The sequence below is a fragment of the Anser cygnoides genome, chromosome 5, assembly GCF_040182565.1.
Source record: "Anser cygnoides isolate HZ-2024a breed goose chromosome 5, Taihu_goose_T2T_genome, whole genome shotgun sequence".
Lineage (NCBI taxonomy): Eukaryota > Metazoa > Chordata > Aves > Anseriformes > Anatidae > Anser > Anser cygnoides.
In genome coordinates, this window is record NC_089877.1 from 28,845,415 (window position 1) to 28,869,869 (window position 24,455).

General features: G+C 44.2%; 2 protein-coding genes across 36 annotated transcripts in view; both read left to right on the forward strand.

The window, feature by feature from the left end:
• TMEM229B (transmembrane protein 229B) overlaps nt 1-9,179 on the forward strand; it is a 40,407-nt gene extending 31,228 nt beyond the window's left edge. For 17 of the 22 annotated variants that reach the window (XM_013174176.3, XM_048065013.2, XM_048065018.2 and 14 more), the window contains one exon: nt 1,558-5,464. In XM_013174176.3, the coding sequence (XP_013029630.1) occupies nt 1,585-2,088 (504 nt within the window). In that variant the 5' untranslated portion in view covers nt 1,558-1,584 and the 3' untranslated portion in view covers nt 2,089-5,464. Of the gene's footprint in view, nt 1-1,557; nt 5,465-9,027 lie in introns of those variants that run through there. The other 5 variants (XM_066998584.1, XM_066998580.1, XM_066998581.1 and 2 more) reach the window with 1 other exon arrangement.
• Nucleotides 9,180-19,478: 10,299 nt separating this feature from the next.
• The window catches only part of RAD51B (RAD51 paralog B), a 422,492-nt gene continuing 417,515 nt past the window's right edge, over nt 19,479-24,455 (forward strand). For 5 of the 14 annotated variants that reach the window (XR_010832048.1, XR_010832047.1, XR_007163701.2 and 2 more), the window contains exons 1-4: nt 19,480-19,589; nt 20,560-20,653; nt 21,417-21,530; nt 23,162-23,278. Coding sequence is in view for 7 of the 14 variants with exons in the window: in XM_066998575.1 (XP_066854676.1) it covers nt 20,570-20,653; nt 21,417-21,530; nt 23,162-23,278 (315 nt within the window). In the remaining 7 variants the exon portion in view is untranslated. Of the gene's footprint in view, nt 19,590-20,559; nt 20,654-21,416; nt 21,531-23,161; nt 23,279-24,455 lie in introns of all 14 variants that reach the window. The other 9 variants (XM_066998573.1, XM_048064990.2, XM_048064998.2 and 6 more) reach the window with 5 other exon arrangements.

Below are 24,455 nucleotides of genomic sequence, written 5' to 3' on the forward strand. Positions count from 1 at the left end.
GGATAACTTCTTTTGTCGAAGATCCAACTTTGTAAAGAGATCTCAAAAATTACAAGGAAAACCTTACAGACAGTACTGCATGCTGTGGATGCTTGCTGCTATCAGAGTTCAAATACATTTCATGTAATAAAGGTGTAGAGGGAAGTGCAAGGGGTAAGCAACACAAGCAGAATAACTGAGATTTATTGAAAAGAGAGGAAAATCATACAACAGTCGGCAGTTTAGTAAAAACTTCACAGTCATTTTGTTCCCTGGAGAATGCCAGTTCTTTATTTCCTTGGTGCCTTACCTAGCAATAGGTATGACTTCTGAGGCCTCTGCATCTTTTGATGTCTGTCTCTTCAGATATAAAAAAAAGTCTCCCTTCCTGCTGTAGCTGTATAATCCCTGTTCAGACAAAAGATACCTTTTCCTAACACCTTGTACCATGGGGCTGACATGTGCAGAGCAAAGAAGTTAAGTAGTGCCTGATGAAGAGTCAAGAGAAACTCACCTTGAAAGAAAAGTTTCTAAAAACTAAAAGATGTCAAATTCACACTGAGGTGTAAATCTGTCAGGCTTCAGTAAAATTACGCCTAAGCAGCTTGTGCCAGTGAAGGTAGCGTGGGAGAGCAATGCTTAGGACCTTGTAAATTTCTACTAAAAGTGTAAAAACTAATTGTGTCGAAATTGTTCAGCGATAAGCAAATTGTATCCTTTCAAAAACCTCTTCACCAAGTTTCTTCCTGTAGAGACAAATAGAGTTTGTTCTCATTTCCTTTTTGTCATGACTAACCACCTCTCTCTATGCTCAGCTGTTCCTTTTTATTCTCGTCCTTTGTGCTTTGCTGTCCTGAAGCCAAATCTGAGCGGATTTCAATGGCTCTCTTGTCCTTTTTGACTCGGTACTGGGCAGTCTGAGAGCATAAGAAACTATTCTCCAAATCCCAGATATGATGCATGAAATCTTTATCAAGAAGAAGTAAGAGTTCAGCTGCATAGATGCAAGGTGCGGTATGGGAAAATGTTAAACCTGAAAATTTTATCTTCCAGTTTCCTGTCTGTGGCTTCTATCGAAGCTTAGCCTTTCAGTACAATAAACTTTTGGGGTATGGAGGCTGTAGGAGACAGCTGAAAGGACTCAGGTTTTTAACACTCTGCATTGAAAATTGCATGTTAGAGGCAGAAAAGTTGGGACAGTGCTACTTCTTTAAATGATCAAGAAGGTGATGTGTGCTCCTTTTGAGATGCCTGTGTTTTTCTACTGATGATTACATCCAGAAGTTCTTTGGTAGCCTCACTCCTGGCAAAGTCCTTGAACCTCTCAGCTCCCTCCTTGCTACCAGATGGAAAAACAGCTGCATCCCAGTCCTCAGGCAGAGCAGTAGACATTGTCCAGGTCCCTTCTGAAATGTAGTTCCTCAAGGCTTAAATTTGCTGTAGTGAAAGTGAGACAACTTAAAATTCAAATTTCTTAGAATTTGCGCTTTGTGGTTGTTACAAATTTGTGCATGTTGCAGTCTGGGTGATAAGGACTTGTGAATTCCTCGTTGACTCCTCTCCCTGTCTTCATTTCAGAGTGCCTGCTGGGGTGCGTGCAGAAGGATGGCTGCGGCAGAGCCTCTGACCGCTTTCTCCCGATGGTACCTCTATGCCATTCACGGATATTTCTGTGAGGTGATGTTCACGGCTGCTTGGGAGTTTGTGGTCAACTTTAACTGGAAGTTCCCAGGTGTTACCAGTGTGTGGGCGCTCTTCATCTATGGCACCTCCATCCTCATCGTGGAGAAGATGTATCTGTATCTCAAAGACAAGTGTAACATTTTGCTGCGCTGCTTCATTTACACCCTTTGGACTTATCTCTGGGAGTTCACCACTGGCCTCATCCTACGCCAGTTCAATGCCTGCCCGTGGGACTATTCCCAGTTTGATTTTGACTTCATGGGCCTGATCACCCTGGAGTATGCCATTCCTTGGTTTTGTGCTTCTTTCATCATGGAGCAGCTGGTGATCAGAAACACCCTGCGCTTGCGATTTGATGAGACTGCTGAGCCAGGGGCCCCCACTGTCCCCGTAGCCTTGGCCAACGGCCACGTGAAGACAGATTGAACAGTGACTCAGAACCACGGTTAGCAATCTGAGAGAGCCCAGACCTCTACCACAAACTGTCGGCTCTGGCTTTGAGGTACTGCTCCTAGCTGTATGATAAGATTAATAAACCCCATTTTTCTAATGGGATTGTGCATGGGATATACCGGAAAAAATGGAACCAATAGATTTTCTATGGATTTTACTCTTTGGGCTCCAAGGACCAATATCAGTTACTTGTTAGTTAGGTCATTTCTGATTTTAACTTATTACAGATGAAAGCAGTTCTTTGGCTTACAGTTTCATGTGGAGAAAGAAGAAAAGAAGTGCTACAGTGGAAATGCATTCAAAAAGGAAAAACATAATCAGTGGATGGGCATGGACGCGCCAGCTAAATTAGTGATTGGCTTACTCCATTAGGCAATATTCAGGTGCTTGCTTGCAACCAATACCTCCCATGGGACCTGAGATGCTGCAAGAACAAGGAAAATCTATCTGCTGATGAGAGGAACCTAAGACTGGCAGTCTGCTGGGGAGGTAGATGGTGTTCCCCTCTTCAGGTCCCACTGGCCTCCCCCAAGGTTCTTTGTTGCACCACAACATGATCTGGTGCTGGACATCTTGCTGAATTTATACAAATCTTGTACTTCTTGAAATCTCAGTCCTGATACTCACTAGATTTTTTTTTTTTAATAAAGGCCTTTTCTTGCCGAGTGAATTTTACCATAATCTGTGCAATCTAAATCTTGGCAAAAGGCACAAGAAATAGCGTAAGTCTTCCCATCTCCTCTGTCTCCCCAAAGCAGAACTTGTCTGAAGGGCTGCTGCAGATTCCAGCTCCCATCCCAATCATGCAAATCTTGTAGAGACTGTACGCGCCACAAGAGTGTTCTGCCTGCCGTCCTACATCTGTTTCTGGTGATGTTGGTGGCTTAGTCTGGCTGCAACCCATTGTACTTGACCAAAGGTCAAAATCTTCATGTGGCTAAAGTGGTACCCACGATTCAGTGCTCCGGTACTGACTGTCACCTCCTTCAGCACTGGGCAGAACTGAGCCAGGACTCAGTGTTCTCCTCAGTGTTTCAAGAGGATTTGCTTTTCCTTCCCAAAATCTGTTTTCAATACCCACAGCAAACCTTTCTCATGGCAATTACTGGAGGCAGCAAAAGATGTGCTGTGCTGTCTGATATAGGGAGACACGTTATTTTAAAAGACAAACAAACCCCTCCTTGAAGAGCACTGAGTGAGTTACGAGGTTCCAGGGAGGGCAGCAGTAGAGCTGGAGGTGCAGGAGTGCAGTGGCTCCCTTTCAGAGCTACCTGCATGGGGGCAGTTTGAAATTTGTCCTATTGACAGCATTTATGGAGTATGGGGAAAGCTGCAATGCAAAGAAGGTGCTTGATACTGGCAGCCACAGATTAAATCATTTGCTTTGGTAAGCCTGTGCTGCCAGTGTCGGCCATGAACATGGAGTTTCCATCTGTCAGATGTACCTCACTCCTAACAGCTTTAAGAGGCAGGTTTGCTGTAATGGTCCTGTAGGGCCAGATTAATTTTGGGTTTTCTTCCATCACAGTCAACTGAGCTGCAGAAGGGATGAATTTAGCTTGAAATGCAAGTGTGTTTGTATGGTTGTAGGGTTCCACTCCTGTGATGGAAGTGGCCAGGTTCTTTCTATGTTGGTCCTCTGAGAGGGCGTGCTTGGCTGTGTAGCTGCTCCTTGCCCTGGGGCATCCATTCCTGAGGGGAAAAGCGCTTCTGGCCCTGTGAGGGGAATTATTTGTTGGTTCTGCTCTTAGGAAGGCAGTGTTAATCCTTTTTGTATCACACAGAGTGCAATTATTTTATTCCTCTCCCCCCCCTTCTCACATGACATCCGTTGCTGGCAACGGGCACACAAAAACAGTGGCGTCAAGGAGTTAATCAAATCTGCCCTGGGGTGTGTAGTGTCTCCTGAAGCACTCAGAATACTTAGGTGGGTGTTTAGAGTTCCCTTTTTAGAGATCATTAAATTAAAAGAGAACAAACACTGAACTGATTCTTTTTTCTTGCTGTGATGCCAGTATTACGAAATCAGAGAAACAGCATGTTGTTTATCAGCCTTGATGGTCTCAGGTGTGTAGACCAAGGCAAAATAGTCACCTGACATTGTACAAGAGGCAAAACGGAGAAACCCTCAGCTTCACAGAAACATCCTTAGGATCCCTGCTTTCTCCTTAGCTGTTACAAAGCTCTTAAAGTTAACAGGAGTTAGCAAGATCCTTTGGTGACTCTGTACCAGCTGCAGATGGGACTAAGGGAGGCGGAGTTCATAGAGCTAACCTGGTTATGCAGTCGTGTGTCCCCACTAAATGATGTGGTTCTTTCAGTGATATAATATTTCAGTGCTCAAATTACGGATGGGTTTCCCAGCAGCATATGATACCTTATTCCATTATCCTTATTGTTTATGCCATTGTAACAACTATTTTAGTTTGCTTTCCAGTAATGTCTGATGTACCACCTAGATATCGCATCCTCATAGAGTTGTAATTTACACCCAGAAGTGCACTTTACTTGCAGCTTGCACACCAGAAACAGAAAGGGACCCAGCAAATTCTTAATTCAAATAATTCCCTGGACAGCTCATGTTATCACAGGGTTTGTTTTACTACCCTGTACCTACTGCAGCAGAGTTAGCTAGACTTCTCCTGTCTGAGCAATGTGGCTTTGTCTCTTCTGCAAAATCTCCCTTTTTAATACGTGTCATGCTTCTGATAACATCTTACAGGGGAAGTGCCCAGAGCATATTACTGGGATCTTGGTGGCAGCTCAGCATGAGCTCAGGAGCTGGACTGAAGTTACAGAGACATTTACATTATGAAAAAGAAAAAAAAAAACAAACAAAAAAAGAACGCACAAGGCCTAACAATTTGTTTGTATGTGTATCTTCCTCAGCAGATTAAAGTTGCCTGTTTTGAGTTCACCAGCAATAAAAAAAAGAAAAAACCACTTGTGATTTATCCACCTTGTCCAAACTCTGCAGCAAGGAGAAAGTGGCCCATTGCTGCTTTTTTGGGAGGGTGGTGGGTGGTGGGATACGGGCTTCAATTACCCGAGGTTCTACTTTTGCCTCCCTTGTCTTGCTTATCTCCTGTACTGTTCACACTAAAGGATGTCGAAGTACTTCCTAAAATACAGTCCGGTGTCCTTGGCGCAAGGGGGAGTTCAAGCATTGTCGTGATGTCTGTGCATATTGCAGTGATCTTGCCGGAGGGAAGTGGTTGTTTCAAAGCAGGGCAAGGCTGCATGTTGGTCTTTGGTGTTATAATTGAGAGAAATGTGTACATATGTACCAGGTATTATTATGCCTTTGGTCTGAATGCATTTTGTAATTAAAGCAGAATAATCCAATCAATGTTTCGCTTGACTACTCCTGTGACTATAAAAGGTAAAGAATTGCTGAAGTGCTTGAGCTGCTTGGAGAGTTAAGAAGCTGGTGGCTGAAGTCCTCTTGAGGTCAACAGCGTTATTCTGCTGTTGACTAATTTTTCTGAAACCTGCACAGAAAGAAAGGGGATTTCTTCGTTCACAGGAACTTTGGCCCTTTAGGTACTATGAATAAAATATGAGCTACCACTAAAATGTGAAATGAAACCAAATATTTTTCTATTTTAGTTTATTTCGGGCTCTGAATACATGCGCTGTGTCCTGTATTCAAGGGCAAGGCTTGCGGACCCAAGTTCTTTGCTTCAGTCTTTCTGCCTGCAAACTGCAGCTGAACCCGCAGACAAGGAAGCCGCTTTGTCTTCCGCTTCCTTCCTGCACGTCCGCAGCTACCACATCCCTCTGCCGTCCACCCTGTGTTGTAGAAGGAAATCTTTCTTCTGGTGCATCCCCTGCTACATCAGAAGCCGTTCCCACCATGCACCCCCTTGCCCAGCTGCTTTGGCACCAGGTCGGGTCACAGAGGTGGGGACACCTCAGGAGGCCTTGCTGTCCTCAGCTGTCCTTGCTTTGCAAATGGCCTCCGCTTACACCTGCCTCCCCAGCTGCCCCTTCAGGTGTCTGGAGCCTGCCCTGGGGAAGCGACCGGCCCTTCCTTCCACCTCCAGCCTGGGGAATGGGGCAAGCCCCTCTGCGGCTGCTGGGGGGGCTCAGCACCACTCCAGGCTTTAAGCTAACAGAGGTCATTCTCAGTCTGGGGAGGGAACTTCGATTTTAAGAGCAGGCTCAAGAAGCATGACAATGAATTTGCAACACCCATAATGGCTTATTTCCAGGATGGCAAGGGTTCGCTACATCAAGGGTTTAGGGACTTGGGCCGCTGCTTTGCGATCATCCAACGTGAGAGAAGTGACAGGAGGAGGTGGTGCCCTCCGTACCTGCTGTGCTCTTGGCCCCCGGTCAGCTGGCAGATGCCAGGGGGAAAAGTGTCCTGCAGTAAGTCCCAGGGAGGGGCTGGGGGGACACTGGTTGGTTGGTCGGTGTCCAAAGGAGCTTCTTCTTCAAGTACACAGCTGCCCTTTCCCAGTGAGATCTTCACTGCACGTGGCAATGCAGAAGTCTGCTTGCACCACAGAGCGTGACTGCCTGGACTTGCTCTGAGGTACACTGGAGGTTCAGAATCTCTACTCGTCTTTTTTCTCTAAGGAATTCCCTACCGATATCTCTGTGGAAAAATGCATCACCTAGCGATACGCAAGTGAGTGCTCATTAGGCTGGCTGAGGTACTAAAAGCCACACAGCACTGTGCTCCATCCTGGTAAGTTAATCATGCTGAAAGGCCGAAAGCCTTGGCCCTCAGAGTGCTGCCATGTGTTTCTGCCACTTCCAGCACCTGAGTTAGCCCAAGGGCCTACTCAGGAATGCGTTCTGCCTTATTAAATGTACTCTTAATTCCATGGGTTCCAATGGAAATGTTTTACATGGGAAAGCAGGAGGTCAAGAGGGAGAGACTGGGAGGAATACTGTATCAGCTTCATTACCATTTATGATCTCACTAGAGAGCATCTTGTTTAAAGTTGCAGCTACTTACCTGAGGCCGTAGACACCAAATGTGGGAAGGTGGCTTGTCACAGCCTTGGAGTGGGTCACTAGCACCACACACCCACAGACCGTGTTGAGTGTGCCATGCCCTGCAATCTCGGTGCAGCCAGGAAGAGCTTCCACCGTGCAAGGACTCTGGTGGTGCAAGAGCTGCCGGTTAATGGTGGCAGAGCAAGGCCTGGTGGTGACATCTTCAAGACCTGGACAGGTTGGAAGCAGCTATTTCATGCTCTCCATGTCTGAGACTTCTCACAGGTGTAAAGCAGTCTGGCAGGTTTTTTTTTATTCTGGCAGAAGCTGAGCTTTTCCTTGACTCCTTCCTCTGGAGTCCGGGCTGCTCGCTCCTTTTGTAGCCACTGGATTTTCTGATGTGAACCACCTTCATTAGCTTCTCAGAAAACAGCAGTTTTAAATGGTAATCCCAAATGCTTGACGTCAGTTTGTATTTATGCTCTAGTCAATTTTGGAGCTAAAGACTCTTAAGTATCTGGTAATGCTGTTTGTTTATACTGTTGTGTCACATGCTGTCCTGCTTTGATGCTATAATGAAGAAGAAGGAGAAGGAAATACAAGCAATTTGCTCTTTAATAAAAAGAAGTAAACATATGCAGTTGGGACAATCGATATTTATTAAATATCTGAGTTGAGATATGCACAGTGTTTGTAGATTTCTGGCCTTTCAAACCCAGGATACTTTCCAGTGCAGAATTTGTCACTGACCCCTTTGCAACATACCCATGCTGCTGCTTTGGTATGGTTCCTCACCTAGTATTTGGGGGAATAAGAATAACAGCATTTGCCTTTATCAGTTTTCACGGAAATGTCTCTAAGCGCTTTTCACAAACCAGTGAAATATATTCCCACTTCAGGCCTTGAAGTAGGTCAGAATGAACCCAAAATACGACTGTCAGGGAGCTGATGGAAATGTCCTGACAGGTCCAAGGTGGTCTAGTCAGACCTGGAAAGAAAGTTTAAAATTTTGCCTGTTGACCATTTTTCCAGGTGCGAGGAAAAATGTTAAACTCCCAACTGTCCTGTGCATGACAGCCCCTGGAGCAGTGGGCTACCCAGAGACCATGGGCTTGTGACTGAAACAAGTCCCTCAGCTCTTCATTGGAAATGTCAGCAGCCACCTGCATGCGGGCTGCCCATATGCAAAGCTGGCACGTAAAGGGGCCGCCAGAGCTGATATGTAGCATAGGTCTGTCGTGTTCAAAATAGGACTGATTTCCCTGTCTGTGCTACATAATCTCATCTTCATCATCAGAGTACTTTTGGGTAAATATTGCTAGGGGCAACAAGCCATGTTAGAGGCTAAACTGAGGTGACCATCTGCTCTATCAGCTCATGTTGTTGCAGTTACTGCAGAGCTTATCTACATTGCCCCTTCTGTTGTCAGATCCCTCATCTGATGCCACATCTCTTCCTATTGCTCCTGCTTCTCCATCAGGTCTTTCGGCAATCTGTCCCTTTCTATGCCTTACATCCACTGCAAGTCCATGTTGTGATCACAGCTACTCTAGGCTTCCTTTCTGGATCCCTGGTTTGGCAATTTAACACAAATGGACTGACTATTGATGAGCTGTGGCATCCATTAAAGCCCACAGCAGCTGCAGTTCTCAGTGCTTTGGAAGCTCAATGCAGAAAGCATTTTACACACTTGCCTTCAGGCACAAGGACAGCAGTAAGTTTGCAATTAATTTTCAGTGCCTTTGCTATAACATCCACACAATGGTACATAATAGGGTTTCAGGGCTAAATTCAGCTAAAAGGTTCTCCTGTCAATCTCTGAGTTTCAATGTGTGCAGAATAATTCGTAATTTCAACTGATTCTTGTTATAAATGCACATGGAGCGTATGTGTATGTTTACATGCGCAAACATGGCCGATGGCCTCAACACTGTACCACTGACTGCACTGTAAATTTTACAGGCAAAGAAGAGCCGTAACCTGCTTAGCTGCAAACACTGCCGCAGATCATCTGCCGCAGATCATCTGCATATGTCCACCCTGCCGCTTTCCTGAACATCTGAGATCCAGAGAAGAGCCAAGATGAAGCTCCACATACCCACGAAGCAGGCTAAGAGCTGAGACAGCAGCTCTTGACCTTACAAGCGGTATGTCTGCAGGTTTTCCATAAGTTACACAAATTGCCACCAGGCCGGGTCCAGCACCATGGCTGCCTGTGAGCTCATGGCTGCCCCACAGCAGGCCTGAGGCCTGGCCTTGGCTGCCGCCATCTCGGTCTGTTAAAGCCTATGTCTCTGCTTTACCTTCCACTGCTTCTGTCCTCTCCTTCCTCTCCACCTCACTAGCCGCCTCCTGGCAAGGACTTGCTGAATTTTAGGGTTTTGGTGTTAGCTTGGACCTGGTGACTTAATCGGTGCCACATAACAACTTTTCTTCCTGGCCAAGTTACCAGCCACGCAGGCCGCCCCTGGCCACAGCAGACTTCTGCTCCCCTTCTGCTTCTCGTGCTCCCTGCCAGCCACTCTCCTCCTTTCTCCCTGGCAGACACACAGCAAGCAGGGGAGGCAGGGACGTTGACCTCCTCTGCTGCTTCTGTTCACACACAACGGAGAAAAAATTCACACACATTGTTTTTGCTGTATCAACCCCCACCTCCCGGAGCTGACTGGTGCTCCTCGTTCCTGTGCCTTAAATTCAAGCATTCTGTAATCATCAGATCAGCTCTTCCTTATTTGCCTGGCCTGTATGTCCCACCGGCTCAGCCCCATCCCCTGAGTGTCCCTGCTGTGCTGGTGCTGATGTCCCGGATGCCTGTTTCCCATTATTCATCCTGTACACAGGAGGTTTTCCTTTAGCTGGCCTGCTAGAACATACCCTTCTCCCCATTCCAGTCTGTCTTGCCAGCCCTACAAAACCCAGCAAATTAGATCATCTGCATATCTATTTCACATATTTATGAGTGAGATACTAATCCCCACATAGTGAAAGGGTCATGTGTACAAAAGGGGAAATGAGGACACCAGCATTAAAGGGAGAAGTGGGGGGAAGGTGGGTAATGGCAAGGGCAGGGCAGATGTCAAGGATGGGAGTTTACAGTGTTGGGAAAAAAATATTAGAAAACCAAAACAACAGCAAAGCAAATTATCACTAAGAAGTCCCATCAATGCTCTTTCCTTGCTAGTTCTGCATTTAAGCTCCTGCTCCCTGCACCTCTGCCTTCAGAGCAGAGACCAAGTCCTCCAACAGGCTCAAGAAATCTGTAAAGAAATAAAAAAGCAGCAGACACCCCTTTTCTGTGTTCCTTTTGCAATAACAGACACCTCTTATTCCCTTTCACATCATGCCAAAGCTGCTCTGCCATGCAGACCCGTGTCTTGGGGTAACCCTCGCGGAGCCCTGGCCAAGCGCCCAGCCCAGCCCCTGGTCCTGTGCGACTGGGAGAGCTGCCTCGCCCCACGCAGCTCCGCGCCCTGTGGTTCCCAGCAGGTGCAGGACTCACATTCCAGGCTGCTACAGGGACCCCCCCAAAAGTCAGCTCCGTTTCCCATCTGTTACTTCCCCGGGGCACAAAAGCAGGTGAAGTGTCTGTTGGATGCCACAGGAACTGCTCAGGCTGCAGCAGTGGTAATGTAACGCTTAGAGCAGCAGAAAGATCTCCTCTCAGGTGCGAGAGCTCCTTGCAGATTTTTATTTTTTTTTTCATTGCCCTTTAAGGGATTCTGCAGCCAGCCAGTGACCTGGAGATGTGACGCTTGGGTCCCAGTCATGTTTTCACACGACGCAGACAGCAGATGCTTCAGAAGATTATATTTCTTCATGTACATTGGGTCTCCGGGGAGATTACATGTTCAGGGTCGAGGGCTTTCGGGGACTGGCTCTGCAGCCCCAGAGGAGGATTTTTCCAAAAAATATCTGTAAAGCACAGGGCATCCTGCCAAGCCCTCTGTATGGAGTCAGCAGGAAATGCTGCTCCCAAGAGAGATTTTTACCTACAGCTCTGTCAGGGATAGCTTTTATTATAATCATAGCAGTTGATCAAATATCCCACAGAGCTACAACACCTTGCAGCCTGTGTATCAGGGCTGATCCTGACCTGGGGAGCAGCACTTATTGGACTGCAAAGAGGTTATTCATGTGGGGAAAAATCATCTCCTTCTGTAAAGGCAGGCAGCAATGGGCACTTTATAGTGATGCTGTGTTTTTGAAATGCAGATATCTTGGCCAGTTCAATCACCAGCTGGCCAGCACAGATTTTGCAAGGGAAAGAATTATGTCCAAAGATGCAACAAAAGCCCTCCTGGGGTCTTCACTGTGCACACTGACAAGCCAGAAATGATCTATGCTTTTAAGAGATTTCATAAAGAGCCTGCCTCCTCCTCCCAGTCCTGCATGACAGTTAATCGATCTGCTTGAGAAATTGAAGGATTATGACTGAGCCAGCCCTACTAGAATGGGAATTTCAGATTCGACATGTCTTAGGAACACAGGGCACCAGTCCCTCTGAAAGCCAGTCCTGGGAATATCCACGGCTACCAGTAAAATCCCAGCACAGCGACGGGCACTGCAGGGTGCCCTTCATCCTGCAGCAGCTGCCACATACTATAGCCCACTGTCTTGCCGGGAAGTCACTTTAGCCGTGAGAAAGGATGGGCCAGGCTGCCTGCCAGGATGTGCTTCTCTGGCACCCAGCCCTCCCCTTGCCTGGTAGCAGCATGGTGGTACCCAGCCTCAGGGGGCAGGGCGCCAGGACATCCCTGTGACATCCTGAGGAACAAGAGGTCTGCTGTAACTCATTGCGCTGCCCTGGTGAGCAAACCAAACAGAAGCACCACGTTTGGCCATGGCGTTTGGATCCAGATCTAACTTTTGTCAGGCTTGGGACTGAGTGAGTTTCTGAAGGGTATGCCCAGGACAGAGTTCTTCAGAAGCAATGTGACGGTAATTTTCATGTTACTGATGTCCTCCTGCCTTCGTGCATATGAACAAAGTCTTGCTCTTGTTGCAATTCCTCAACATCCACAGCATTGTGGCTAACGGGGTGGCAGCAGTTTCCTATTTCTTGCTGTTCTGAACAGGCAGAAGGAGGATCAGAGGCGCTGATAAGCAAGTGAAGCTTGTAACGGGGAAGAGAGGGAAGGAATTCATGCCCATCCCAAGCTATTTTTTCCATTTATTTTAATATATGTAGTTTTGATGTTATCTGTTGACTTAGATTTTTGACAGATTGCAGGAAAAGAGCCTATGTGCTACTCTAGGCATTTTTGGCAGATCCATAGGAAAGCCATCCAGTTAAGATCAGCAGTTAACCCACAGCAAAGCCTAATCTCCAGCCAAAAGCTTAATCCAACAGAAACCAAACATCTGCCCTCCTCGGGCATGCTGGGATGGAGACAGAGGCCTTGGCTTCTGGGGTGGCTCCAGGACTGTTCCTCTTCTGCCTCCCGCCTGGCTGCAGAGCAGGACACGTGCGTTCGCTCCGTGGGTTAGGTAAGAGATGGTGATGTGGGGTGGCAGATGCCAAGCTCTCAGAAACAGAGCTACAAAACCTCAGAATGAACCATACATAGATCGAGTACAATAACACTACCCCTCCCTTGCCCTGTAAAACCTTCTGCTATTTCTGGCCTTTCTCTCCAAGAGTCTCTTTTCATACACAGCAGATTGAGTCCATTATCTCCGGAAAAAAAGAGTCTGCACACTGCTTTTCTTTGCTGTATCTCATTCCTGACCTCTGCTGCTTTTTTTACTATTCTAGTCCTGCCTTATAATAGGAAATGGAAAGCCCAAAGATTTTTCTTCACATCTGACATTCATTCATCCTCCTTGTTTCTTTTTTTTTTCCCTGTTAGATTAACAGCAGGGAGAAAGAAACAGTAAAAACACCACGCTCCATATTTTTTATACTCAAAAGCCTGATTCTGTTCTTAGTCTTACTTTCTCCTTGTGTACCCATATTCACTCCACTGACCTTATTCTGGATCCTTACCAACTTAAATGGGAAGTAGGGTGATATATTTAAAGAGTATTTATTTTAAACACTATATTACGGATTAAGACAAACAAGTCTCATGCTCATCTGCCCATTTCCCAGCCCTGGAGACTTGTGTACATTCCTGAGCTTATCATTCAAGCCCAGCTATTTGAAAAGTGACCACAGATTTAGAATGACTCAAGTTTTACCAGTCTGGGACATCTCCGTCCTGATTTTGAGATGGCTCCAGTTGAAAGCATGACAGCTGTGCACCCCTGGGGCTGGAAGTATTTCAAGTTGGAAGCCTTAAAATTAAGCCAGCTCAAATCAGAGACTTTTAAAAATCATTTGGCCTTGGTATCTGAGTCGGCAAGTCCCTGCTGAGAGGTGATGGATACAGGCAGCTCCTGGTGCAAGCTGAATGAAAGCCATTAGAATTAAACCTTTGGTGCCACAAGGCTGCTGAATCACACAGCCCAGGATACACCTGTTACTGCTGATGCCAGGAGAGTGCAGCTATAACGAATGCAGGACGGCTCCATCTTCTGTCATCTCAGAGGCACCTTTTCTTATGGTGCACTTTATTTTGCAAGGTCGGGAGTATTCTCATTTCATGATTTTTTTCCTCTTTGGTGTGAAAGCTCCTAAGGTTTGGGAAAAATATGCCTTGAAAGGCTGGAACAGATTGGACTGACTGAGAAGCTTCCTGCAGATGTATAAATCTATATTCTGAAGACCATCTAAAACAGTAGCTGAATTATCTGACAATTAATAGGACCCTGGTTCAGCAAAACAGCTAATCTTGCCTTCAGCTTCTTGCTGTACAAATGTCCTATTTTACTCCAATTAAGTATATGCTCAATGTGCTGCATTGTTCATTTAATATAATATGCTGCAGTGATTTAAAAAATAGCTGTGACACTGTAAAATCAATCTGTCGTGGGTAGTCAATGTAGGGTGAGGATAATGTGATCATAGCTATGGCATCATGCCCAAGCAGTGAGCAGCAGACCTGCTTGCCTGGATGCTCTCTATTGTAATTGAGTTTGTGGTTAGCGGAGTCCTGGGGTGATACTCAAATATATTATTGCTGTGTGCTCATCCCAGAAAAACGGATAAGAACTGCCATGCTTCAAGGCAAAAAATAATCACCACAGAATTAATTGAATGTCTTCTTTCCTCTGTGGGTAAATTCTTCTATAATTATCCTTTAAGAGATCTCTTGCATCTGTTCCTGAACGCTGATGAGACACAGGACATCAGGTCCCTGTTTTGATCTTGCTGGAGTCTGCCAAGTTCCTCGTAGGTAGCGTGTGAGAGTAACGTTCAGTCTTAAGGCATGAAGATGTCTCATTCCTTCAGGGCTGGGGAGAACACTGTAAGGCACAAAGACTCTGGGAGTGGAGACTTTCTTCGGCAGAAAATCTGCCCAGGTTTGGTGATTTCTTCTCTTCCAGCCACCTTTGGAAGTAGTTCAGCAACATCTGGGGAGGATGGGAAAGTCAGGACTCTCTGTTTGGAGCAGTTACCTTTGTAATCCCAGCAATAGGGCTCTCATTCATGGTTTTAAAAAGGACTAGAATGAAAAGCATGCAAGAGCCAAAGGCCCCAGACTGAAACGATTCATGGAATTAAATGTTCCAGGCTTTGTTTGCTTGCTGGTTTGTGTTTGTTGTTTGAAATAAGAGCTACTGGGCTCAGTTCAGCTGCTGGGTTATCGGAGTGATTAATCTGTAACATCACAAAGTGAAGACTTCTTTTCCAAAAAACGAAGGGCTTTCACTACAATTGCTGATTTGGACATGCTCCTTGGGCAGTGAGCTGAACAAAAATATTCACATCAGGGTTTGTTTTTGACATCGTGCTTGAACAGTTTTGTCTTTTTTTCAAGGGCACCACCATTTCTGGCAGCTGCACAGAGATGAGTGTCTGGGATCTGCCCTTCTCTGCTGATGTTGTCCATGCAAAAAAGCGCCTCTCTCTGTCGTGTCCACCTGCTCCCGTTTTCTTTTTTTCTCCAGCGCAGCTCTCTGTGGAGGGAGCGAGGGCTGTACCTGAAAGGAACAGATGTCCTAATGGAGCCACTAAAACCAGGCACCGCAGGTACTCCTTTCACTGCTGTCTGATTCCGTGTGTGGTTACAAGAGGTGCACAGTGCTCTTTTTCTACTGATCCCTGTGAAGTGCTTGGATCTTTATACTGTAATTGCTGCTTCTCAGTGGAGGCTGGCTGCTGTGAAGGATCACAGCACTGCTTGCTGGATGCGTGCATCCCCGGAGAATTGGGCTGATCAAAGGGGAACCACTGAACTACTGAATTTGGCTCCATAGCTGGTCACTGCGAAACAAATCTGCTTCACGGGACATAAGCCTAAACGTAGCTCAGATTTCTGAGTAACAGGGTACGTTCCAGTTTTTCCATGCTTTTAGCAGGAAAAAAGCTGCAGTAGAGACCTGAGGATTATCTGTCAGATACTGTCTCCTTTGTGCAATGCACCTAAAGGCCTGCTGATGCAAAATTTGCCATTCCTTCGTCTACCTCAGCAACCCAGGAGATGTGTGGTGAGAGTGGCAAGGCCTGCTAAATGCAACATTGCTACTGGGACAAGCTTAGCACCTCAGTACACAGAACCTCAAGGCAAGACAGTAAAAAAGGGTTGCTGGTAGGGCACAGGTGAAAGGCAGGATGAAGTTGGGTTTGCTTCATGGAGAGTAAATTGGGTTTAGCATGTACTGGTAAAGCTGACAACAACTCCCCATGGATTGTTACGCTGCTGCTTTGCTGGTTCACAGCCTTCTCATTTAACAGAAATTTAACAGGGAAATGTAAAAAGCCCAAAGACTTGAATGACTCCTGCTGTCCCTTTAACCAGAAAAAGCTAAATGAAGTAGGAAGCTGATCTTGGAGGGCAATCTGCTTAGATGAGTACAATCTAAAAGTGGAATAATCCCCAAGGTCTCTCATTTTGCTTGCTGTCATTTGGGCAGAAAGCAAATGCATCTGACTTTTTCAAAGCTGTAATGTGCAGGTGGGTCTGTGCTTCTGCCTGTGATAGCGAAGGTGGCTATTCTGCTGTTCTGTAAAAAGGGTGGGAGGTACAGATGCTCTCTTTCAAAGACTCTACATTGGTGCTGAACATTTCTGAAATGGTTTTGGGGACGGTGGGTAACTGAATCCTTTCTCACAGCAGCATGACCGGAGAGGTAGGAAATGGAGAGAGACCTTCTGACTGTCCCGAGAGATAAGCTTCTTTTGCATGGGTGTAAATGTGTGTGGTCAGACAGGTCCTCACTAATACCTGAGGAGGATTCATTGTAATTGGTTTTAATCCTTCCTGAGCAGGAGGAAAAAGGTTAATTGTCTGGAGAGAGGCACTTACCTGGTCCACGGACTGTTCAGAGCAAAGGGGGAGGGAGAATTAACCAAAATGAGAAGATGGGCTAATTTTTCACAGGTCTGTTCTCGGTCTGTTTATTATAGCCAGTGATAACAATTAGGTTGAGCAGTTTGTAGGAACAACCGAAGGATGTTTTCTTTCCCCTCTACCCCATCCCTATAGCAAATGCATCTGGGAGTCTCAACTGAGGTGTCTTTTTTAAAGCTCTACTAAAGTACATATGGAAAATAAAGTATTTTTAACCAGGGCTTCCTTGTGAGATCCTTCCAATTCCCTTTTTGAGATGAAGGAAACATCGAAGAGTTGGAAGTAAATGTCCATCTCCTTTGGGGAGGTAGTAATGGATAGAATACTTCATTGGTGGTTCCTTTGTATGCTGTTATTGAGCAGCCTCTTGGGATCTGAGTGCCAGGAAAGCATGAGCTGGGCTATAATCACTTTCCAGTCTCAGGAGCACATGGGTTGCTTTTAAGAATGTGTTAGGCATCAAGTAGATATTACCAAGGAATAAGAATATGTTAGGCTAATTAGATACTAGTCAGCAAGCATAAGGTGGAAAACTACTCTATGAATTACTGCTGTGAGTCAGAGTTGTTGCTGTGTTCTCATCCAGCGTACTCGCGTAAGATGTTTTCCTCTCACAGAGGTAGGGGAACACTGCTAATTTTAAAGCAATAATTGATAGTTGGAAAACAGTAATGAAACTGCAGAATGAAATCAGTATCAGCAGGCTGATGCTGTTTTAGAAATTAATGATCTGAAATGTTCCAGAATGCCAAACTGTTGTCTGAAGTTACTCACAGAAGTCTGTCTTGGGCTTCAGGAAGATTTTATTTTGTTTATTTATTATTATTTTTTTTGTGGATTCTTTTTCCAGGAAGGAAATATTTTGCCGTTATCATTTGGATTCTGGAGCCTTGCAGAATTACTTAACTGCTGAGTATTTATTTGGATATGAACTGATAAGGATTTCATCCTGCACCCTTCGAATCAGGTTTTGCTCCTTTTGGTTTGCTCATTAGCAAGCTAATCACCATTCCCGTTTTTATTGTAATTGGTGTGTTTGATGTTAGAGCACGCTGGTTCTATGAGACTTCATTTGTTGTTGCTGTTATGCGTCATCTTTCTGTAACAGTCTTGCTCCAGTGTTGCCAGCTTAAAGGACTGTCTTAAATTAATGTGGTGAGTCTCAGTCTTATAAAGTAATCATCTCTCAGCTTTATTAATCCCTTATTATGAGTTCCAGGGGCAGCTAAAGGCTTAGACTAGAGCAGAGCCCTGCTGTGCTATGCTGGGCACATAATTCTGTCGGTTTCTTTCAGTGCTTACTGTGTTTACAGTCTAAATACGTAAAACCAAAAATGAGAAGGAAAACAGATACCCTATCATTACAGAACTTGGCCAAGGTCACGAAGCAGCGGTGTTTGCACTCTGTTTGCAGAGTGTCCCGATTCCCCAGTGACCAATGTCCTGCTCAAACATATGGGAGCTGTGAAGCTGCCTACTGTGTTGCTGCTTGAGAACTTTGATAGTAAACTGGTGTATAAGAACACTTCTCTGGATATACAATACTGACTTTTTCAAGTCACGTGGAGAAGATGATGCATGATTAATTTCCAGTAGATTTAAATGTTTATATGAGAAGTCAAGAGGGGAACAGCTGTGACTCCACTGAGAGTTGTGATGCAAAGAACTTGAAGGAGAGACGACAGGGTGTCTTAGTTTTGCTTACAAATCTAAACAAGCTGGCTGATAAGATTTGTTTGCCTTGCTCAATGTTCCCAAACAATTCTCTGGTTTAATACAGGTACTCTGTTTTTGTAGAAGATGGGAAGGAAGGCTGTCAGTTTGGAGGTAAAGGGGAAGACCTGCTCCATTTGTGGGAGAAAAAAACGTCATCAAGGCAATATTACTTCTTCCACGACCTTTGGTATCAAAGTTGGGGCTCCTGCTTTTTTTTTTTTTTTTTTTTTAACAAGTAGTAAATAGAATTCCATAACAGACGAATGGAATGGCAATAGAATTCCTATAGTCATGCCCTCCTCTTTCCACTGAAACCAATCCACAGCAACAGCCATCCTTTCCCTTTAGCCAACTTTTCTCAATCGTGACTTCCATTTTTCAGGTCAACTTCTAAAGGCAATCTCCACCAGGAGGAGCTCTTTCTCCATCTTCTCTCCTCTCCCCTCCCAGTTCAGCTAGCTGTTCACTAAACCCTGAGTAGCTTTTGTATGTGCTGCTTACTCTCTGTGCAGCTTCCTAACCCCCCTGGACTTTGGGCAGATGAGCACCTTTCAGGGTATGAGCAAACCACTGATTCTAGCGAATCTTTTCGATGCTGTGGTTGTTGGGCATTTCACGGCAATCGCATTCTTGTTATGCACTATTTCTTGCTATGTTTTTTACACTTGCTACTTTGGAAAAATAGCTGAAGTGTTATTTTGAAGCTTCACCGTAACAGATGCTTATTAATACAGACAAAAAAACGGACATGTGGTTCTTAGTGCACAGGACTTCAGTAAATGTCCCAGATAGTATTAGTCCATTTTTTTTATTCAGTTAGGTTATGTTCTACAACGTAAGATTACGTACACAGACAGTGTATCTAAAATACAAACTTCCATGCTTTCTAGCATAAGCCAGAGTGAGCTGGAAAGCTCACCCTACGGACATTAGTGAAGTCATATAAGTCTCATGTTTGATGACTGATTCTCCCTTTTACATTCACATTACAGAAAAATAGCTCCTTCAAAGTCAGCAGGCACTTCTCACAGAGAAGTTTATTTGTTTATTAACCAATTAGCATGTGCGTAGCACCCTTCTTGCTGAAGGTTCTCAAGTTTTGTAGCTGCTTTATATGCAGACTGTAGGAATTTCTAGTTAAAACATGGAAGAAGTTCTACTGTAATAACCGATAAGCCAGTTTTTAAAGGCAGGAGTATAACGACCAGCCGGCCAGGACGCGATTCCCGCCCACCCTCTCGCTTCCCGCCCGCCCCCCAAGAACTACAACTCCCGGCACGCCCCGCGCGCCGCCTGCCTTCACGGGTGCGGGCGATTGGCGGGAGCGGAGCCAATGGCGGGCGGGCGCCTTGCCCGGGGGCTGCGCCTCAGCGCGGCGGCGGCGGCGGGGGCGCTTTGAAAAAGTGGGGCCGGGTGAGGCGGGAGGGGGGGGGCACGGCCGGGGCTGGGCTCTGGGCGCTGTGGCGGGGCGGTGAGTGGTGGGGAAGGGCACAAAAATAGGGATAAATGCAAATAGCTGTGGGTTAAGGCAGGAAGGGTTGGTAGAGATAATCTTATCTGCTGCATGCGTTAGTTTTAAGGCTTTTCTGAGCTGCTCGGGGGCTCTTTAAGCGGGAATCTCAAAGCAATAAATAAAGCTTAGTAAGCCAAAGTGCTCCTGGCTTTCTTCCAGTACTGTTTCTTTTTTTGCCATGCGTAGAACAAAATAATGTTTCCATTGTAGTTTTGGTCTTCATATCATTAGCTTTGGCCTCTGGTTTCTGTCATGTTACTGGTTAAATCAAAGAGCTCTCTTTTTATCAGTGTGCTTTTCATAAGCTTACCTAGAAGGTTATCAGATGCTTTGAATAATTTGAATCTCGCACACTAACGTGTGTTTCCAGAGCTTTGGTCTGTCTGGTGTCTCCTTTTTGCATCCCTGCTCTTTCAGCGCCTGTGATGAGCGCTCGCTCTCTCCCCAGAACGGAGTGTTGTGCTTCAGCAGTTGGTGTCCCAGGTCTAAGTGCTCACTGCCGTTACCATACTACTCCTGTTAAGCCATTCAAAGATAACCTTATTTCTTCTCAATGCAAAATAGCACGAGGAGCTCCTGTTGCTACCCTGAGGCTCGTCGCTGAGTAATTTCCAGCTTGCTTCTCTCCCAGAAACCAATATCATATAGGCATTGCTGATTCTTCTGTTCGTATTGGCATGGCCTCATACACAGTCAAATACGAGGAGATGTAATTTAACACAGCTATTTTCTGAGCAGTAATATAATGCGGCATAGGCCTTCTATATTTATACACACCTTCCTTCCTATTCTTTAGCAAGGGGAGGGCATAATTGTCTGCATTGTCACGTTCCAAGCAGTTTCCAAAAACTTGGTTGTTTTACCCTGCAGACTGGGGAGGATGGCTGCAAAGAAACTGAGAAGAGCAAAGCTGCCTCAAGAGCTGTGTGAAAGGCTGAGTCGCTATCAGATCACTACCTGTCAGGTGAAAGGGTTGTTTTATGGTTTGGGATTTATTTATTTATTTTAAACCTAATTAACATGGAGCTTTACTTTCTACGGGTATTTCAGTCTCCATCTAGCTGCTGCCTTGTAAAAATGTAGCGTTAAAATGGTAAATGGCTAAGATGTTTAATCTTGTATGTACTATCTTTTAAAACAACAGGAGGTGCTTTATTTTAGCAGAGGTGTACAGCTACTACTTGAATGGAGTAAGACATCCATTTATGAGCTCTCCACGGAAAAACACATATGCTACATTATCTAGTGTATGTGAATATATTGTAAAATTATGCTATCAGTTTTGGGTTGATTCACTGATAAATTCTGAAGTTGTTACGAATGTTAGTCTAAAGAGAGCAAAGAGGCCTTATACATTTCAGTAGTGTTCATGATAAATACGGAGTCTAGCTCTAGGACTGCTATCTAGAAAATGCAATGTAATCTGAATGTTTTTCAGGTAGTGAAGACTTCTGTGGGCAGAAAAGTGTTATGTTGCAACTTCGTTGCACGGTTCTTGAATTTTTAATCCCTGATGCTGTGTGCTTTAAAATATGAATACAGTTTCTTTTGGTATAGCCTGACTGGCATCAGGAAAAAGTAGGAGAGGTGTAGCAAAGTACTGCATAACACAGCACAAGTGGCAAGTCTGGCCTTTGAAATTTATTCTAGTAGTGTATAAATTGTATCAGTGTAGTTCCTAGCCTCAATCGGCGTTACAGTCTCTGAACTGTTTTGTCTTCTTTCAGGACTTTTTGTGTCTTTCGCTCTTGGAGCTAATGAAGGTGACAGGACAGAGCTACAGAAATGTGCAAAAACTTCTTTGTCAAGTCAGCCTCGCTTGTGCTCCCAAAATGCAGACAGTAAGTTTGTGTTGATTCTATTTTTAATTCTTTGCCTGGGGAAAAAGCTAAATGATGTCACATACCTTTGTATCTGGGAATGGGGTGATCTTGGTTTGTGATGTCTGTTTGACTGCACGAGGTAGTACTTTAATATTTAGATCTGTGGAGGACTTTAGTTTGATACAGATAACTGTTAATAATCATCAATAAATTGGAGATAGATGGAAGCGTTAAGTAGATTTCTAGCATTTGCCTTTGCCTGTCACTTACATATCGCTATTCAGTCAAATTTTTAGATTAAAATATATCTTTGCTGAGAAGCTTGGCAGACACTGAAATTTATCATATGGCAATTGCCAAGAACTGTTAAGACATGATAGATGACCAGATAAGTAAGTGCATACAATACAGCACTGCACTTCAAGAAACAGAGATGTTAGCTGTTTTTAATGAGTGTGAATTGAATCTTTGCAAATGCTGGATTTCAAATGGACTTCAGGTCGGAGTGACTGAGGTAACATCATGATTGATGTAGCAAGGTTTGACGAGATCTTTGCCTTAAAAGTAGGTAAAAGGAATTATAAATAAAGGGAAAATACTGTCCAAATATGACACTGGAAGCCCTGGTAACAGAACTTCAGAATAGGCCAAGAAATACAGAAAAACTCCTTTAATTTATGGGGTAAATCTGATGCCCGTGTTTCTCTCAAGGTTAGAGAAATCAGGTTTACTCAAGCAATTAGTCATGCTAGGTTACAGCAGTATGCCATGACAGGGCTTCAGGAGTCTCTTGTTGGGCCAGGAGCCTGAAACCTCTGGGAACTCTTAATTGCAACTGGAGCAACAACTTCTACATCTTGGATTGTTCCTTTTAAAATCAAATGTCTGATGTTCAGTGATTGAGGAATGTGTTAGTTTTAGCAGAGGTCTGCAAGGTGCAAGGAGGACTTGTTTCTTTCAGAAGCATCTTTTGGAGCTTCCAGATCAGCACTTCCATTTTCTTATTTCTTCTTTGAATTTGATTCGGTCTCCCAAATGAAAATAATTCTTATGAACTAAGTTCTGATCTTGGACCAGTTCTAGTTAGCAGAGGAATTAGGAATTCAACTCTTTTCAGTTCTGTACCTGTCTTCTTGACTTGTCTTCCTCTCAAAACTGGAAAGGAGAAGTCAAGACTTGTTCAAAGACTTGGGAATCTTTAGCAAACCTTTCCTTGAACCCAGGTAGTTTCAAACTGGTAATGAATTTGGCCAGGGAATTCTTGGTTTTAGGTTTCACTGTGAATATTCTGCATTTGGTCACTAATAACACAGTATTTCCTTATGTAAAAGCTGGAGTTTTATGGATTGAAAGCAAGCCTCATTGAATGGGAACGGAGAAAACTTTTGAAACGTCATTATAAAAACCTTATTTAATATTGTGGTGAGAGAGACACAGTGAACTTTGAAATTTATTCTATGAGCTATAAATGGGATATAAATGCAAGGAAGGGTGATGAGAAAAGAGGGGACTATAACTGAAGGTGGGAATTGTTTACTTATTGGCAAGTGTTAAGTCAGTCTAGGTTAATGAAAGCAAATGTGACAAGTTTTCTATTTCAACAATAAAAGCACTTTTCAATCTTGTGTGTTTTTTTTCTCCTGTTGTAGGCTTATGAAATGAAAGTAAGGAGGTCTGTCAATCCCTCTTCAGCCTTTTTATCCACCACACTGCATAGTTTGGATGAAGTCTTGCATGGTGGTGTGCCCTGTGGATCCCTCACAGAGGTAATTTTTTTTTCAGTGTATTTTACTGTAGGTAGTTTACTGTAGGTAGTTGCCACACCTACAAGTCTTACAGGCTTGACCGCCTTGTGTCAGGTTCATTAAACACAAAACGAACCAAAAATTTGGATTAGAAGTGTGGGCTTTTTAATTGATAAAGGCTATGCTTTGGTATATTTCTGCAGCCTGTTAAGTAAGAAAACAACAACAACAAAAAAAAGTAGATTTGGTGACCTATTTCACTATAAAAAATGAGTGAAAGTTTGCCCAGAAAAAAGAGGAGATTGTTGCATGGATTTTATGGAGAAAGGTGGAGTGTGGTTTAGCGGTCAGAGCACAAGGTGCTGGATTGGGAGTCGGTCTTGATTTTAATAAGTACTCACTCTGACTTTAGCAAGTCATGGGTTTTCAGGAAGGCATGCTGAGCAACTAGGGCAGAAGTATGAAGTGTATAGGCATGAAAATTACTTTACAGAGCTTTTATATAAAAGTGTAACTAATCTTTACAACAAATAAGTAATGCATTCTTTTCAGAAAAGACGCTGCAATTAAGGCTTGCATTATATGTACATACATTATAATACTACAAATAGCATATGTATAGCTATTAACAGTCACTCTCTGGCCTTTGAATGCAATACTACTTTTTTTTTTTTTCTTGGAGTTTTCCTTTCAGAATAAGGGAGCGCTGCATCTTCTTGTACTTTAAATCTCTTTTGCCTTGCAGAAAGTGATAGTAAGTTGTGCAGCTTCTGTTGTCTGGAAAGACAGGATTTGTATAGATGCTTATAGGAGTCACTGAGTATTATAAAACTAGAAAGGCACAATCTATGGCTTAGGAAGTCTCTGAGCCACAAATGGATATTGATACTATGTGCATTGCACATATTTATCAATGTGTGTGTGCCCTCTTCTTAAGTTATTTCATAGCCATCTGGTTTAGGCCCTTCTTAGAGAAAGAATCGAGAGCTAGATGGACATTGTTTTTATGCAATGTGGCCATAATTGCCTTCTTACAGTAAAGTTCTGAACTAATCTGTGCACTTGAAATGAGTGGAAAATTCATATTATATGTGTCTCATGCTCTGAATTCAGACAGATTGAAAACATTTAATCCTCAGACACTTTTTAATCCTTACCAAATGTTTTTCTTTATCAAATTTCAACTTGCAAATTGCCA